General features: G+C 40.1%; 1 protein-coding gene across 1 annotated transcript in view; it reads left to right on the forward strand.

Annotated features, from left to right (window-relative positions):
* Positions 1 to 15980, forward strand: part of LOC132837388 (cAMP-specific 3',5'-cyclic phosphodiesterase 7B-like) — a 168093-nt gene that overhangs the window by 136855 nt on the left and 15258 nt on the right. The window contains exons 8-11 of the mRNA XM_060857059.1: positions 204 to 335; positions 1478 to 1569; positions 2135 to 2279; positions 8128 to 8224. Of these exons, the coding sequence (XP_060713042.1) occupies positions 204 to 335; positions 1478 to 1569; positions 2135 to 2279; positions 8128 to 8224 (466 nt within the window). The remainder of the gene's footprint in view (positions 1 to 203; positions 336 to 1477; positions 1570 to 2134; positions 2280 to 8127; positions 8225 to 15980) is intronic.

The raw sequence follows: 15980 nt of genomic DNA on the forward strand, positions 1-15980 counted from the left end.
TTATTCATTGTATGCAATTCATCCAACTTTGTAGGAAACCTGAGTTGTTGCCAGTATGATTATATTTGTACATATGATTATATTCAAGATTTCTAAATCATTAGAATATTACTAGCTGCAATGGCATAATATTTATTAATGGTTTAAATACCTTATAAGTATATTATAATCATTTTTCCATTTTACTTTTCCATTTGTTAAAGCTGGCCCGGTTTTTGACACCACTTGATATCATGCTTGGTTTGACGGCAGCTGCAGCACATGATGTTGATCATCCAGGAGTCAACCAACCCTTTCTCATCAAAACCAAACACCATCTAGCCAGTTTATACCAGGTAAACATGGTAACTAATTGTTCTTTCACAAATGTACATATGGTGTACTGGGCAAGTGAAAGGGGTATCAGTTGAAGAGCCTTTTTAATAGAAGTGATTCCACTGAAATGATTTAATTAAGGTTAGCATAATTATAAAAAAAGATCTAGACTCGGAGTATAAGTCCTAAACTGAGGCTAGTGATTCTTGCCATTTTACAATCTAAATGTATATGTTATTTATGCATGAGGCACAGACTGTTTCAGTGTATGATAGTCATAAATAGTGCTAAATACTATAAATGATGAGTGAACATATACACTTCTGATCATACGTTGAATGGAAGGTCATTAAAGGTGCAGCTGAAGACATTTATGTGAAGGATACTACCCTGAGGAACTTTGGATGTTATCTGAGGGCTGAGGTGACTGGCCTGAGACAGCCAATGGAATCTTTCTTTGTGCTTGGTATGACTTTAAACCAGTGTATAGATTTCCTATGATTTCCATTAACTTTAATTGTTCTCAAGCACTGTGATGCTACTGTGGGTCAGGTGCTGCCTCAATGTCAAGGGAGTTCAATCTTGCTTCACGTCTTGAATTCAGCTATTTTCTCCTTCTTGGACCAAGGCTGTAATGAGATCTAGTACTAAGTAGCCCCAGTAGAGGATAGTGCCAAGTGATAGGATTATCAATCACATATTCCATTACTTTGCTGATGATTCCAAGTGTACTGATGGTACAGTAATTGATAAGATTGGACTTATCACTTGTTTTGTATAAACACTGTTAGCCTAACTGAAGATTTTTAGGATGTATAAACACTGTTAGCCTAACTGAAGATTTTTAGGAGCAATTTAGTACACCTTTCGCAGCTGTTTGTGATGCAAATTCCCAATCTCAACTGAGGAGGTGTCAATCAGGGATTAAGCTATTCCCAAATTAGAGAAGCAGTTAATGTCGGAGCCAGCATGATTTATTTTCCCTACCCCCTTCTTAGCAGTGCTCAAATGCAGCCATCCCACAGTGTTCTCCCATTGAGACCCAATAACTCAGCACAGACCAAGGGTCTTCTATTTTGAGTAGCTAGGTTATTCATTTACTCACCAGGCCATTACGAAAATAAGAGTATCTTTTATTTATTTAATTGCCTCTCTTTTTAAGAATATCTCTGTACTGGAGAATCACCATTGGAGATCAACAGTTGGGATGCTCCGAGAATCAGGTCTGCTGGCTCATCTGCCTGTGGAAATGATGTGAGTAATATTTATTTATAGAAATTCAATGCACTCTAGTCAAAAAATAGTGTTCCCTTGATATTTAATGAAGGCTAATGATTTAAAGCAGTACTCAGTTGTGAAATGAGTATGAGATGGGAAGTGAACCAATTTTGAATTAATTGTTGAATACGTGACAGCAAAAGGTGGCATGGAAACAACATTGAATATTAGTATTTCTCAATTCTCCTTGCAAAAGTATTGGAATACATGCCATTTCTTTTGGCTTCATTTCACTCCATAAATGAGCATAATCAAACTTGAAGAAGGCTACAGAAAATAAGCAAGAGCGCTCATATATCCACGACAAATGAAGTTGATTGGTGGGAGGTGAATCACAAAAGTCTTTCCTCCAATTCAACTCTAAGTAGAGAGGCACTGTCTTCTGTAAAGCATCTCTTCATTGCTGAATGCTTGCAGATCAATAATCTCGTTTTCATCCCTACATTGTGACACACAGGGTGACTCCCATATTTCTTTAGTTTTGCAATATTCAGTAAAACTAACAACATTGAGAGAATAATACAATTTGCTCCTATTGCAGACAAGATATTGAGCAACAGTTAGGATCTCTCATTCTGGCCACGGATATTAGCCGACAAAATGAGTTTCTTACAAGAATGAAAACTCACTTGGACAACAGAGATTTATCATTGGAGGATGCAGATCATAAACACTTCATTCTTCAGGTAGGTTAATGGAATAAAATAAGCAGACTGATTTTCCAAAATCACTGGTTCAATATGGCAAGTCAGCAAAGCAATTTGTTTTCTTTTCGCAACATTAACAGTTAAAGAAGTCATAGCCTGATGGTGTCAAGAGCAATAAATTGCTTTTGTTGTCATCTCCATTTTTTTAAATTTAGTCAGTCAGTCATGGGCTGTGAGTGTCATTGCTCAGGTCAGTATCTATTGCCCATTCATAATTACTTTTGTAAAGGTTCTTAAATCACTGCAATCCTTGAGGTGCAGGGACACCCACAGTGCTGTTAGACAGAGAGTTCCAGGGCTTTGAACTCGCCACAGTAAAGGAACATAGATACAGTTACAATTCAGGATGGTGAATAGCTTCGATGGAAATTTACAGGTGGTGCTATTTCCATGCATCTGTTGCCTTTGTCCATCTAGATGTTAAAGGTTGTGGATTTGGAAGGTGCTATTGAAGGAGCCCAGGTGAGTTCGTACAGTACGCCTTGAAGGTGGTAAATATTGCTGCCAATGTGCATTGGTGGTAATGGGACTGAATTTTAAGACAGTGAACAGGGTGCCAATTAGGTGGGCTGCTTAGTCTTGGCTGGTGTTAATCTTTTTAGAGTCACAGAGTCATATAGCACAGAAATAGACCCTTCGGTCTAACAGTCCATGCTGAACATAATCCCAAACTAAACTAGTCCCATATCCCTCCAAACCTCTGGGGCCCATATCCCTCCAAACCTTTCCTATTCATGTACTTATCCAAATGTCTTCTAAATGCTGTAATTTTACCTACATCCACCATTTCATCAGGACGTTCATTCCACACATGAACCGCTTTCTGTGTAAAAGATTTGCCCCTCATGTCTTTTTTAAATCTCTCTCCTCTTACCTGAAAAGTGTGCCCCCTTAAAATCCCTATCCTAGAGAAAAGAAAAGCTACCATTAACTCTTTCTATACCCTTCATTATTTTATAAACTGCTCTAAGGTCATTTCTCAACCTCCTACACTCCATTGAGAAAAGTCCCAGCCTATCCAGCCTTTCTTTGTAGCTCAAACTCTCCATACCCTGCAATATCCTTGTAAATCTCTTAGAACATAGAACAGTACAGCGCAGTACAAGCCTTTCTGCCCACAACGTTGTGTCGAGCATTTATCTTAATCGAAGATCAACCTAATCTACACATCCCTCAATTTACTGCCATCCATGTGCTTATCTAGCAGTCGCTTAAATGTCTCTGATTCTATTACCACCGCTGGCGGTGCATTCCACGCACCCACCACTCTCTGCATAAAGAACCTACCTCTGACATCTCCCCTACACCTTCCTCCAATTCCTTTAAAATGATGATCCCTCATGACAGTCATTTCTGCCCTGGGTAATGCCTCTATTACCTTGTACACCTCTCGTAAGTAACCTCTCTTCTTTCTTCTCTGCAGTGTGAAAAGCCTTAGCTCACTCAACATCTCTTCATAAGACAAGACCTTCAATCCAGGCAGCATCCTTGTCAAACTCCACTGCACCTTCCCTAAAGCATTTACATCCTTTCTATAATGAGGTGATCAGAATTGGACACAATATTCCAAGTGTTGTCTAACCAGGATTTTATAGAGCTGCAGCAAAACCTTGCAGCTCTTAAACTCAATTCCCCTGTTAATGAAAGCCAAAACACTGTGCGCCTTCTTAACAACACTATCAACTTGGGTGGCAACTTTGAGTGATCTATGTACGTGAACCCCAAGATCCCTCTGTTTCTCCACACTGCCAAGAATCCTGTCTTTAACCCTGTATTCAGTATTCAAATTTGACCTTCCAAAATGAATCACTTCACAATTATCCAGGTTAAACTCCATCTGTCACTTCTTAGCAGAGCTCTACATCCTGTCAATGTCTTGTAGCCTGCAAACATCCTCAACACTATCTACAACACCACCGACCTTTGTGTCATTGGCAGACTTATTAACCCACCCTTCCACTTCTTCATCCTAGTCATTTATAAAAGCTACAAAGAGCAGAGGCCCAAGAACAGATCCCTGGGGACACCACTAGTCGCCGACCTCCAGTCAGAATACTTTCCATCCACTACCACTTGCTGTTTTCTTTCTGTATCCAGATAGCAAAATTACCCTGTATCCCATATCTCCTAACTTTCTGAAAGAGCCTACCATGGAGAACCTTATCAAATGCCTTACTGAAAACCTGTCCAACTTAATACTATTCTTCCTATAACTTTGACTGTTGTTGGAGCTGCACCCATCTACACTAGTGGGGATGATTCAGTAATGCCTCTGATTTGTCCCTTGTCTTTTGCACTGATGTGCTGTGCTCTCTCATCATTGAAGATTTGGATTTTTGTGGAGCCTCCTCCTCCTGTTAGTTGTTTAACTGCATACCATCCTTCGTGGCTGAATGTGGCAGGACCTTGATCACTGGGTTGTTGGACCATCTAGCCCTACCAGTAACACGTTGCTTTTGCTGTCTGGCATACAAGTAGTGCTGTATTGTTAATTCACCAGACTGACATTTCATTTTTAGACATTTATAGCCCTGTTTCTGCCACATCCTCCTGCACTTTTCATTGGATTAGGGTTGACCCTCTGTCTTGTTGATAATGGTAGAGTGGGGAATATGTTGGATCATGAGGGGACATATGATGACTGAAAACAATCCTGCTGGTCTTGAAGGCTGACACAGCACATCCTAAATTCCTCATAAATGTGAGCTGCTTGATGTTTTCTGGATCTATTCCATTTAACATGATGGTAAAGTCATCAGTGAGGTTGTCCTTAGTCAGATGACAAGACTATTTCACTGTGGTCCCTACTAACAATATTGTTATGTGTCCATGTATCTGTGACAAATAAATTGATGAGGATGAGTTGTTTATCTCAATATGTATGCAGGCCATCTCCAACAAGTATAACTTACAGATTGAAACCAACTCAGTCAGTAGCAGTGCTACCATGCCTCTTTTGGTGATAAACATTAAACAACCCATCCATTAAATGTTCTGACCTGTTGTTAACCTCAGTGTTTCCAGTGGTGTTCAATGTAAAGGAGCACTGATGCATTGAGGGAATGATGGCTGAGGTGGCAGGGAGCGGGACTGTTGGGTATATGGTGATCAGAAGGTTTCCTTCAGAATATTTGTCTTGATACCATGGGACTTAATGAGGTCCAGAGCTGTTATTGAGGACTCCCTTCCCAAGTGTTTACCACAGTGCCACCACTTCTGGTCCTATTGACAGGACAGACTCAATGGTAGTGATGGAAGAATCTGGGATGTTGGTTGTATGGCATGATTCTGTGAGTATGATTATGTTGCTTAATTATTGTGTAGGACGGTTTTCTCGCTTTTGACAGAAACCCGCAGATGCTAATGAAGAGGTCTTTTGGGGTCAACTGGGCAGGATGTGCATTTGTTACATCCAGTGCCCACGTTGATGGCGGGTGGTCTGTCTGCTTTATTTCCATTCTACTTTCTTTTCTGTAGCTGTTCAGATTCAACCAGTCTCATGAAGACCAAATTGGGTAAGGATAAAAGATTTCCTTTTGATGAATATTATTTTGAAGCAGAATTTTTTAACAACAATCTGGTAGTTTTATTATCAAATAAATTTCAGATTTATTGAATTAATTGAATTTGAATTTCTCCTGCTGCTGTGGTGAAATTTGAACCCATTTCCAGTGCATTAGTAGTGCTCTGGATCACTAGACCAATATCATTACCACTGCACTACCATTCTTTTATTATCCTTCAGCAAGACACCATGTTATTGGGACAATCGATGCCGTTAGGGAGAAGAAAATAGTTTTGGTTATTCTGCCAGACATGAAGGTTATATCAAACAAAAGCAAAATCGAGCAGATGTTGTAAAACAGAAATAATAACAGTAAATTCAGGAGAAATCAAAGGTCTGACAGCATCTGTCGACAGAGAAACAGAGTTAGTGTTTCAAGTCAGATATGACTCTACTTCAGAATGACCTACTTTAAGATATACCAAAATAAGACATTTCAAAAATGATTGCTAGGCTAAGTGCCAGCAGATCACCACTCCTGTCCTGATCCAAGCCGATTGATATGTTGTTGAGTGGTTTTGCCCTTTGTCATGATGATGGTAAAATATTGACTATCAATTTTCAACTTTCATTTTCTGATTTTAATAACTGAGACCTTTCATGGACTAAAATGATTTCTAGAGGACAAACCCGTGACCTAAAGTGGCTGCAGTGATCACCTGAGCACAGATTAATGGAAGTTAATGTATTTATTGAAATAAACAAAACTGTCTGAACTGAAATTACATTTTTATCCAATGGCATTGAAACCTGTTAACTGAGTCAGGCATCAAAGAACTGATTTCTTGACCATACATAATAATGGGTAGATATTGACATGAAAGGTTGCCTGCAGAGTGTCCAGTTTGGAGAGACAATGAGACCAGACTTGGGAATACACAAACTAACCTAATTTCAATTGCCATTGAACTGCAGGAGAAAGATCATTAAACCATAAGATATAGGCACAGAATTGGGCCATTCAGCCCATCGGGTCTACTCCACCATTTGATCATGGCAGATATGTTTGAACTGAAAATTTTTGTTGACATTGAAATCACACATGCAGGTGGGCTGGCTTTGGTTTGGCCACAGTGGCAGTACAATCTGGCCAGCAATAAAGTTATCATTACATTTAGCATCTTTAATAAATCAATGGCTGCTGAAAATACAATATTGGAGACACCGGCCTTGCTCATTAAGCCTAAGTTACATGGCCTCCTTTCTTTAAGGTGTAGAAATAGCTGAGTAGCAGCAAATGTTAAAACATGAGGCTGAGGAACTCCCTTGTTCTAACGGAGTGGGCTCAGCAGCCATGGCAACGGCTGTTCAAAATGTTAGCCCTACTTACACCATGACACAACATATTAATTAGTCTGTGAATTTGTAGTTTCGATAAGCTCTTTCTCAAGAGTAGAGTGTGTGATTGTGTTTTTGTGGTAAGAGTTTTCCAGCATGTGGTGATTAACCCTTTTAATGTCTAACTTTTTAGAATGCTTGCTGCCTCACTTTTCTAGGGGTAACAATATATGTTAATGAGGTGCTTGCCATGTAATTCTTCAGTGTTGTCTTTACTACATTAATAAAGCATAATTCAAAAGAAAAGCTAAAGGCTTCTCAATGTAGCTCTGCAAGCATCCATCTCAGGCACACAAACGAAAGTGCCTCTGCTTGGTTACGAACATTTCCAGAAATCACCCAGTAGTGTTTCCCACCTCATTAAAGGGGATTGTTTTTGCAAATCTCTAAGGCAGATTGCAATTCAGTTTTCCTTGTTCCTTTCTACAGTCTCCACAGAGTATTAGCTACTACTTGGAGATTTTGAAAATAAGGAAGATCACATCTATGACTGATCTCTAAGAGGCCAGAGAAGATACGAATTCCATTTTTGTGAAAACAGATGAACTGAAATAGTAAGAATCGCACCCATCATGTCCTCTCCATTCTATGCTGCCTGAAATGGATGTTTTACATGGTTTGCAGAGCTACTGCAAGTTATTGCAAATATGCAGCAGTCAAGAATGATCAGCCATGTAAGTTCTTACTAAGGTGTACATAGTCTGATATGAATGAAACAAATGATTTGAGACCTTTCCTTAAAATACTAATCTATTTCCTGGGCTCATATAGGTTTGTCATTTACAGTCTATAACTGTGGAGCCATTCATGCTGCGGTTTAGAAGAATATTACATGTGTAGCATTGTGACATCTTGCTTTGTTTTTAAAAAAGCACACAACTTTTCATTTCTACTGCCTTACGTAATTTCTGATTTTTGTTTCAGATAGCACTGAAGTGTGCAGACATCTGTAATCCTTGTCGAGTCTGGAATATGAGCAAGCAATGGAGTGAGAAAGTCTGTGAAGAGTTCTACAGACAAGGTTTGTGGGTCCACCCCGAATTCTGTTTGATTTCACCCAGTTCTAAGTAAAATGACCCTTGCCTCGAGTATAAGCACCACATAACATTCTAAATGGCACAAGAGGCTGTATTGCATTTTTAAATGCCAATTAAATCAATAATGAGGTGTAAAAGAAACTTAAAAATAGGAAGAAAACTAGCAGAGAGAAAATATACACTGCCACTGTGATCAATAAAATTACAAACAATGTAACTTCAATATTTCTAGAGGAAGAAAACAAATTCTTGCTTTAGAAATTCATGTGGAAAAGTAATAAGACCCTTACTTTTCAGCTTGAATGACAATAACTCCTGGATATATTTATCTTGGAACTTATTGAATATAGGAATATATGTGTATCGCTACCATGTCGAAAAGTGTCTTTAAGATCCCTTAGAAATAAACAACAATAATCAGATAATTAGGAACTGATGTTTTAAAAGTGTATGAAAGTTGTTATTTTCTTTATAACCCCTGCTCATAGTCTAGCCTGTCAGATAGATCAAGATCACTTTTTGAGATTTCTTTCTGAGGTCTGTTTCCATTCTATTTTTAAGGTGAATGCAACAATGAAAAAAAACTGGTCTCAGACTTGGTACAATTGTGCACGTGCTGGCCAAATTATTTCAACAATGAGATTAATACAACTAGTAGACCTAGCCTAAAATTTCAGTGTACTGAACTAGGGGTTTTTTTTGCCATCTTCAGCATCAGAATAGGAAAATGCCATTTGGCTCATCAAATCTTACTTTGCTCTGGTAATTAAGTCAGCCAAGCATCCAAATGCATTTTCAATATCATTGCTGAAAGCTTTATCCATGGTGCTGGAAACAGAGTTTGTTATTACCATGCCTTACTGTTATCAGAAACCTGCCTCTGCTCTACCCCTAATTGATTTGGGAGACAAGTTTTCTGTTTAATTAGACACAGGTGAGGCAGCAGTAGAAATGGATCAGATGGGATCTGGGTGAGAGCTATTTAGACACTCATGGCAACCATTGCTGGTTGGCCTAAAGGAGAGGTCTATAGTTTGCATGAAAATAGGACAAAAGTAGGAAGTGAAGACAAGCTGGCACTCAAGGTAGAACAGCTTTGACACTGATCCGAATCTAATGCTGGAGGATATGAGAGGGAAAGGGGAGAGATCACCTTCCTAGGTTACACACAAGGTATAAGGATTTGGAGTGCAGGATTTGCTTCCTATTCTTTTCATATGTGCCACTGCTCAGTCTCGTTAAGACATTAAGGTTCAAAACATGAAGCAGGTTGATGGACAAATTGTCACCGTTCTGAAGAATTGTGGTAGCAAGCTCATCCCAGCTGGTCATGTCGATGCTGCCATAGTTCATAAGATTTTCAGTGTGCCTTTGAAACAAGCAAAATTGGCCATTTGATGGTTGCAAAACAGAATTGTTGGTCTGGGAAGACCATTTTTCACCATTTGGACACAGTGTTCAATCCATCAAAATTGATTTTTGCCAGAGTTGAGCCACGCTTCTGCAGCTATTTCAAGAAGTTCATTCAACAATCATTCCATTGAAAGTGGATGGTATGGCAGAGGTATTGCTGATGGACATTCTCTTGGTTCTTTATGCTGATACTGGGGTGATGATAACAATTAGTCTTTACAGTAAGACCCTTTGGTTTGGAGAAAGCTGCACTGGTGCCGCTGTTACAGTGTTGGATCTCCTCATCAATTTGGAGAGGACACTGTATGGGAAATACTCAGCATATTCCAGAATCTCTAATTCAGTATATACTGAAATTGAAGTAGTCAGATAACCAGGTATGGGTTGATTTGAATTTTGATTTGGCAACATTCATGAACAGGCCAAATTTCTTTTGTGCAGCATAAAGGTTGGGGGATGGGCGGGGGCTTGAAATATTGGTATGGGTTGAGTACTGTCTAACAGGAAACAGAAGATTTGGATTATATGGGTCATTAGTTACGTTGGTGAGGCCACTTTTGGGGTACTGTGTACAGTTTTGGTCACCCTGTTATAGGAAGGATATTACTAAGTTGGAAAGGGTACAGAAAGAATTTACAAGGATGTTACCAGCACTGGAAGGTTTGAGTTGTAAGGTGTGGTTGGTTAGGCTGGGACTTCTTTCCCCAGAGCTTTGGAAGTTGAAAGGTGATCTCATAGAGGTCTATAAAATCATGAGGGGCATGAAAGAGTGAATAATCAAGGTGTTTTCCCCAGGGTGCGGGAGTCCAAAATTAGAGAGCATAGGTTTGAGGTGAGAGAGGAAAGATTTTGGATAGTTAAGGTGGTGTTTGGCACAATTGCCTTCATTGCTCAGATCATTGAGTATAGAAGCTGGGACGTCATGTTGTGGTTGTACAGAGTGTTAGTGAGGTCACTTTTGGCATATTGTGTACAGTTCTGGTCACCCTGCTATAGGAAGAATATTATTAAATTAGCAGCGGTGCAGAAAAGCTTAACAAGGACGCTGCCAGGACTGGAGAATTTGAGTTATAAGGAGATGCTGGATAGGCTTGGACCTCTTTCACTGGAGCATAAGAGGTTGAGGAGTGACCTTATGGAGATTTATAAAATCATGAAGGGCATGGATAAGCTGAATAGCCAAGGTGTAGGTGAGTTCAAAACTAAAGGGCATAGGTATAAAGTGAGCAGAGAAAGTGTGTTGGTTCCTATGTGGTATGAACTGCCAGAAGAAATGCTAGATGCAGATACAATAACAACATTCAAAAGACTTTTGGACATGAATAGGAAAGGTTTAGAGGAATATGGGCCAACATAGGCAAATGAGTTTAGGAAATTTGGTCAGCATGAATGAGTTGGATTGAAAGGTTTGTTACCATGCTGTATGATTCTATGACTGTAGTTTTTAGAATTATATCCATCCTCAATCAATACAGTTTGGGTCATTGAATATATTCAAGATTGAATTAGGTAGATCTTAGATTGACAATAGAATCAAAGATTATGGGGGTGCAGACAGGCAAGTGGAGTAAGGCCACAAATAGATCAGCTATTATCTCATTGAATGGGTTGGCAAGCTTGAGGGCTGAATGCTGGAAACTCTTAGATAAGCTTCCACTGTTCCCGTCAGCCTCCAGTCAATCAGTTTCTGAAAGCACTGTCACCTGTCTAGCCATTTCAAAATCTCGAATGTAAGACTTAAAAGTGACCTTAAGGGTGGCTCAATGGTTAGCACTGCTGCCCACAATGTCAGGGTTCCATTCCAACCAGGGCGACAGTCTGTGTGGAGTTTGCACATTCTCCCTGTGTCTGCGTGGGTTTCCTTTGGGCACTCAGGTTTCCTCCCACAGTCCAAAGATGTGCAGGTTGGGTGGCTTGGCCATGCTAAATTGTCCATAGTGTCCAAGGTTGTGCAGCCTAGGTGGGTTAGCCATGGTTGCTGTGGGGTTAGGTAGATAGGTGGGGCATGGGTCTGGGTCTGCAGTTCCCATCCATGCAGGTTCAGAAAATATATCATTTGTCTCTCCATCGTTCTATTAATTTGCCATCTGGATGAGTCATTATTGAACTACGTGTCCTCTGTCTTACTAGATCCATCCTACGTTGAAATTAAATTTTATGTCTAACATTTTTCCACTCAATCTAAAACCAAAAGACAAGAAGATATAGGAGCAGAAATTAGGTCATTTGATCCATTGAGTCTGCGGTGCCAATCAATCATGGCTGTTAGATTTTCAACTCTGTATTCCTGTTTTCTCACTGTAACCTTGGCAATTAAGAACCTATCTATCTCTGTTTTAAATATTGTCAATGACCTGGCCTTCACAGCCTTCTGTGACAATGAATTTCACGGATTCACCACTGTCTGGCTAAAGGAGTTTCCCCTTATCTCTGTTTCAGCCGAGCATCCCTTTACTCTCAGGCTCTGCCCTCTGGTCCCCGTCTCTCCTGCCAATGGAAACATCTTCCCAACATCCACTCTGTCCAGGCCATTCAGTATTCTATAAGTTTCAGTCAGATTCCTCCTTCATCCTTCTAAACTCCATCAAGTACAGTCCCATAGTTCTCAAACTTTCCTCTTCTGTTAAGCTTTTCATTCCTGGACCATTTCTGTGAACCTTCTCTGGACCTGCTCAGGACCAGTACATCCTTCCTGAGGGCGGGGCCCAAAATTGCTCACAATGTTCAAAATGTGGGTCTAACCAGAGCTTTATAAAGCCTCGGAAGCACATCCCTACTTTTATATTCTAATCCTTTCAAAATAAATGTCAGCATTGTATTTGCCTTCCTAACTACCGACTCTAAGTTTTAGAGTCATAGTGTCAAAGAGGTGTACAGCACGGAAACAGACCTTTCAGTCCAACTCATCTATGCCAACCAGGTAGCCCAACCGAATCTAGTCCCACCTGCCAGCACCCAGCCCATATCCCTCCAAACCCTTCCTACTCATATACCCATCCAGATGCCTTTTAAATGTTGCAATTGTACTAGCTTCCAGATCTTCCTCTAGCAGCTCATTCCATACACATACCATTCTCTGCACGAAAAAATTGCCCCATAAGTCTATTTTATATATTTCCCCTCTCTCCCTAAACCTATGCTCTCTAGTTCTGAACTCCCCCACCCCAGGGAAAACACATTGTCTATTTATCCTATCCATGCCTCCTCATGATTGCACTAAACCTGTATAAGGTCACCCCTCAGCTTCTGACACTCCAGGGAAAACAGCCCCAGCCTGTTCAGTCTCTCCCTGTAGCTCATTCCTTCAGAGAATCTTGGACTAGGACTGTCAAGTCCCTTTGCACTTCAAATTTCTGTATTTTGTCCCCATTTAGAAAATAGTCTATGCGTCTATTCTTCCTACCTTACACTTTCCCACGTTGTATTTCATCTGCCACTTCTTTGCCCACTCTCCTAACCTGTCTAAATCTTTCTGCAGCCTCCCCGCCTCCTCAATACTACCTGTCCCTCTACCTGTCTTTGTATCATCTGTAAACTTTGCCAGAATGCCCTCAGTTCCTTCATCCAGATCATTTATGTATAAAGTGAAAATGTCTTATATTAGGCAATGATTACTAGTTTTTCTTCACAGACCTTCTGCTCTGTTATGTTGCAAACCGTCTCTTTAACCATTGATTAGTTTGCTTGCTTTCCTTCCTCTGTGCCCTCTGCAAAACATATTGTTTGCATAATGGTTTCTTTTATTCATTAATGGATGACGGTGTCAATGGCTGGATCAGCATTTATTGCCCATCCCTAATTCCCAGTGGGTATTTAAGAGTGAACCACATTGCTGTGGATCTGGAGTCACACATAGGCCAGACCAGTAAAGATAGCAGATTTTCTTCCGTAAAGGACATGAGTGAAACAGATGGATTTTTCCTTGTCATCATTAGACTGTTAATTCCTGATCTTTAATTGGATTCAAGTTCCACCATCTACCTGCTGGGATTTGAACTCAGGACCCTGGATCATTACCTACGTCTCTGACTTAACAGCCCCGTGATAACACCACTAGGCCATCACCTTCCCTGCTATGGTGGAATTTGAACCTGGGTCTCCAGCGAAGTAACTCCACAGAGGCCAATATCCCATCACCAAGTCTCTCTTTATTTATATATGGTGAGCCTTTGACACTGATCCAGCTCCCAGCTCCCTCAGAGCTAGCCATCATTGAGCAGGATGTCTGACACTCTTGTTTATACCTGTCAGCCAGGGCTCCCTGATTGGACCAGGTTAACAGCTCCTACCAGGGAGCTCATATTCTATGAGATCCACCTGGTTACAATCAACAAACCCAGAACACTGGTTGGGTTTCTGAATTACTAGTCTAGTAATAATAACATGAGGCCATTGCATTTCCAAAATTGAACAGACACTCCTGATCTTATTTACACTTATAAAAACCTTAGCACATTGGCCCCTAGAATGTGTCATAGGACATAGTTTCAAGTTTCTTTTTGCCTATGCAAGGACTTGCAGACCACAGCCTTGTCATATGGAAGAACCTGAGTAAAGACTAAGGGAAGGGTAGACTGAATCATTCCCAAGTCTTGTCATACACCTTCTTAGCTTTGATTTAGAACAGTATTGGTAGAGATGCTAACCAAATGTACATCTGCTCAGACTGGAGGAAAGATTAATTTTATCTTCTCAAAATAGTCGGGCATGTTGCTACAATGAACTGGGATAACAAGTATTAAAATCTTCAAAACTGGAAGAACTGGTGGTGAGTAATGAGTTCTGGGCCTGATTAATTGCCTTGGGAAATTAAATTTATGTTCCTATTATATCCTAATTGAAACAAATTGTCCTCATATTAGAGCATTACTCCAACAGAATCATAATTGACTTTTGTCCAGCTGGATGAAACTCAAAGCATTACTGATAATGTCACTAGTGTTTCACCTACATACTGGTGCTGAGTTTCTGGGAAATAGATATGAATTATATTTCTAGCCTATTTGATCATACAATCACTCATCGTCTGATATGTGAACTGAGAATAGCAGTTTAAAAAAACACAAAGCATTTGTCACAAGATAAATGAACTTGTAGCATTTTAAAGGGAAATTGGTTAGATCCAATAGAGTTGGTGTAGGATTTCCAGCAGCTCTCAGCACCCCACCTTCAGGCTGAAGTAGGGATCAGAAGTATGCACTCTGTGGAAGCCAGTCACTCATCTGAGATATTTCCCTGAACTGGCCAATGATAGCCAATTAAGATAGCTTGGTCGTCAAATTAAGAACAGCAGAAGGGTTCTTTAAGACCCTTCAGTTTGAAAGCTCCAGCAGCAGGATGCCCATACAGATAGATGAGATGCCCTCTCTACAACTTCTTAAAATAAATTTGACCTATTTAAGAAAATCCGCCTGGAAGTGACTGGGGCAATGGTAGTGGAGTGCATGTGTATGCATGTAGGTAGAAACATACATGGCAGCTTGCATGCCCGTTGCTGAATCCAGGCAGGATTTGGGGTGGATGGTGTAAGTACTTCCTGAAGTGCTTGTTCCCACCCTCTCCCATTCCACCGCCAAGGGATCACCTCCAGGCAACAGCAGATTGCCTAGAGATCGACTGCCGTTAGATCTTGCTTAGGTAGCCTTTAACAAACTTGAATGGCTGCATAGGTAACTCTGCCAAACGCCCCTCTGAAAAAATGGCCCAAAGGTGAATGGGACCAGGGAACTAACATGCGAGCTGGTGATGTAAAATTCTGTGTCTGCCTGCCTTCATTCCCATCCCTGGCCAGATAGGGAATAAATATTCCAGGATGCACACATTGTCAAAAGACAGAAAGGTTGTAAATGGAAAACAATTAGCCTTGATAGCAAAAGGTAACAGAAGGACTCCAATGAGAAATTATTTGACTGAGGAGATCATGAAGTAGAATCAGTATGGATGGAAATCAGCATTAGAAAATAATAGTTGGAGAACTTTATAGGCCTCCTAACAATAGTTGTACCATTGGTCAGGAAATTATTGGAGTTTGTAACCAAGGCAATACAATATTCATAGAGTTCATAGGCTTCATGTAGACTGGGCAAATCAAAGATAGTCTGAAAGTGTATCTGTTGAAAACTTCCGCAGCAGTTTCCTGGCACAATATTTTGTGAAACAAAGTAGAGAAAAAGTATTTTAAATCTTGTTCCATGAAGTAAGGTAGATTTAATTAATAATTTCATTATAAAAGATCATCTGGCATAAAGTGATCATAATATAATTGAATTCCATATTTAGTTTTAAACTGACATACTCCAGTCTTCCCACACAAGTCTTGATCATTTT

The sequence above is a fragment of the Hemiscyllium ocellatum genome, chromosome 3 (assembly GCF_020745735.1).
Source record: "Hemiscyllium ocellatum isolate sHemOce1 chromosome 3, sHemOce1.pat.X.cur, whole genome shotgun sequence".
NCBI lineage: Eukaryota > Metazoa > Chordata > Chondrichthyes > Orectolobiformes > Hemiscylliidae > Hemiscyllium > Hemiscyllium ocellatum.